Consider the following 715-nt stretch of genomic DNA (forward strand, 5'->3'; position numbering starts at 1 on the left):
CCTGTAAATGGCTCCAATCTCCATCGCGTAAGTCTCGTAGCAGTTCTCCCTTTCTTGGCTTAAGTTGGCTATAACTGTTGACTGATTTCTGCTTTCAGCGCACCATTTTAAAAAAAAATTAGATTAGGACCAGTTTGTCAATGAAAAATCTAGAAACCGAGTGGGAAGCAAAAAACCTGGATCTAGGTTTTTTCTGCTTCGGAGCGCCACTGTGCCTGCGGAGTGCCTGCTGGAGTCTGCTGGGGCTAAATGCCCAAGGATTTGCTTAAAAACCACCATGTTAAGGTAGCTATGTAATATAATGCTGGTAAGACTAGGCTAAGTGGTATCCAATATCCATGATACTTTACTGGTCTACAAATGTACAAATCATATATATGTATCATGTAAACTTTACATGATACATATATACAATTTACCCTTTACATTGTAAAGGTTAAAAATTCAATTTCAACATAAGACAAATGATAACATAAAAATTATTTTCATTTGACACACTTACTTCACTATGTTTTTCATTAGAGCACTGATCATACATATATTTCACCGCTTCCATATGCAAAAAGTCGAATATTACATCTTCAGCAAGCTTTGTCATGACGGAGGACAACTATTGGCTCACAACGACAGAGATCAACAATTCACATAACCGAGAAGACGAGAACATTACAGGGCAATTTTTTTTTTTATAATTGATTTTAAGACTTCGGGTATG

The 715-nt window shown here is 36.5% G+C and overlaps 1 protein-coding gene across 1 annotated transcript in view; it reads right to left on the reverse strand.

Moving 5' to 3' along the window:
* Window positions 1–678, reverse strand: part of LOC108678246 (trafficking protein particle complex subunit 6b) — a 26,137-nt gene extending 25,459 nt beyond the window's left edge. The window contains exon 1 of the mRNA XM_018166614.1: window positions 503–678. Coding sequence (XP_018022103.1) covers window positions 503–598 — 96 coding nt within the window. The 5' untranslated portion in view covers window positions 599–678. The remainder of the gene's footprint in view (window positions 1–502) is intronic.
* Between the last annotated feature and the right edge of the window lie 37 nt (window positions 679–715).

This window comes from Hyalella azteca, unplaced genomic scaffold (assembly GCF_000764305.2).
Source record: "Hyalella azteca isolate HAZT.00-mixed unplaced genomic scaffold, Hazt_2.0.2 contig4650, whole genome shotgun sequence".
Classification (NCBI taxonomy): Eukaryota; Metazoa; Arthropoda; class Malacostraca; order Amphipoda; family Hyalellidae; genus Hyalella; species Hyalella azteca.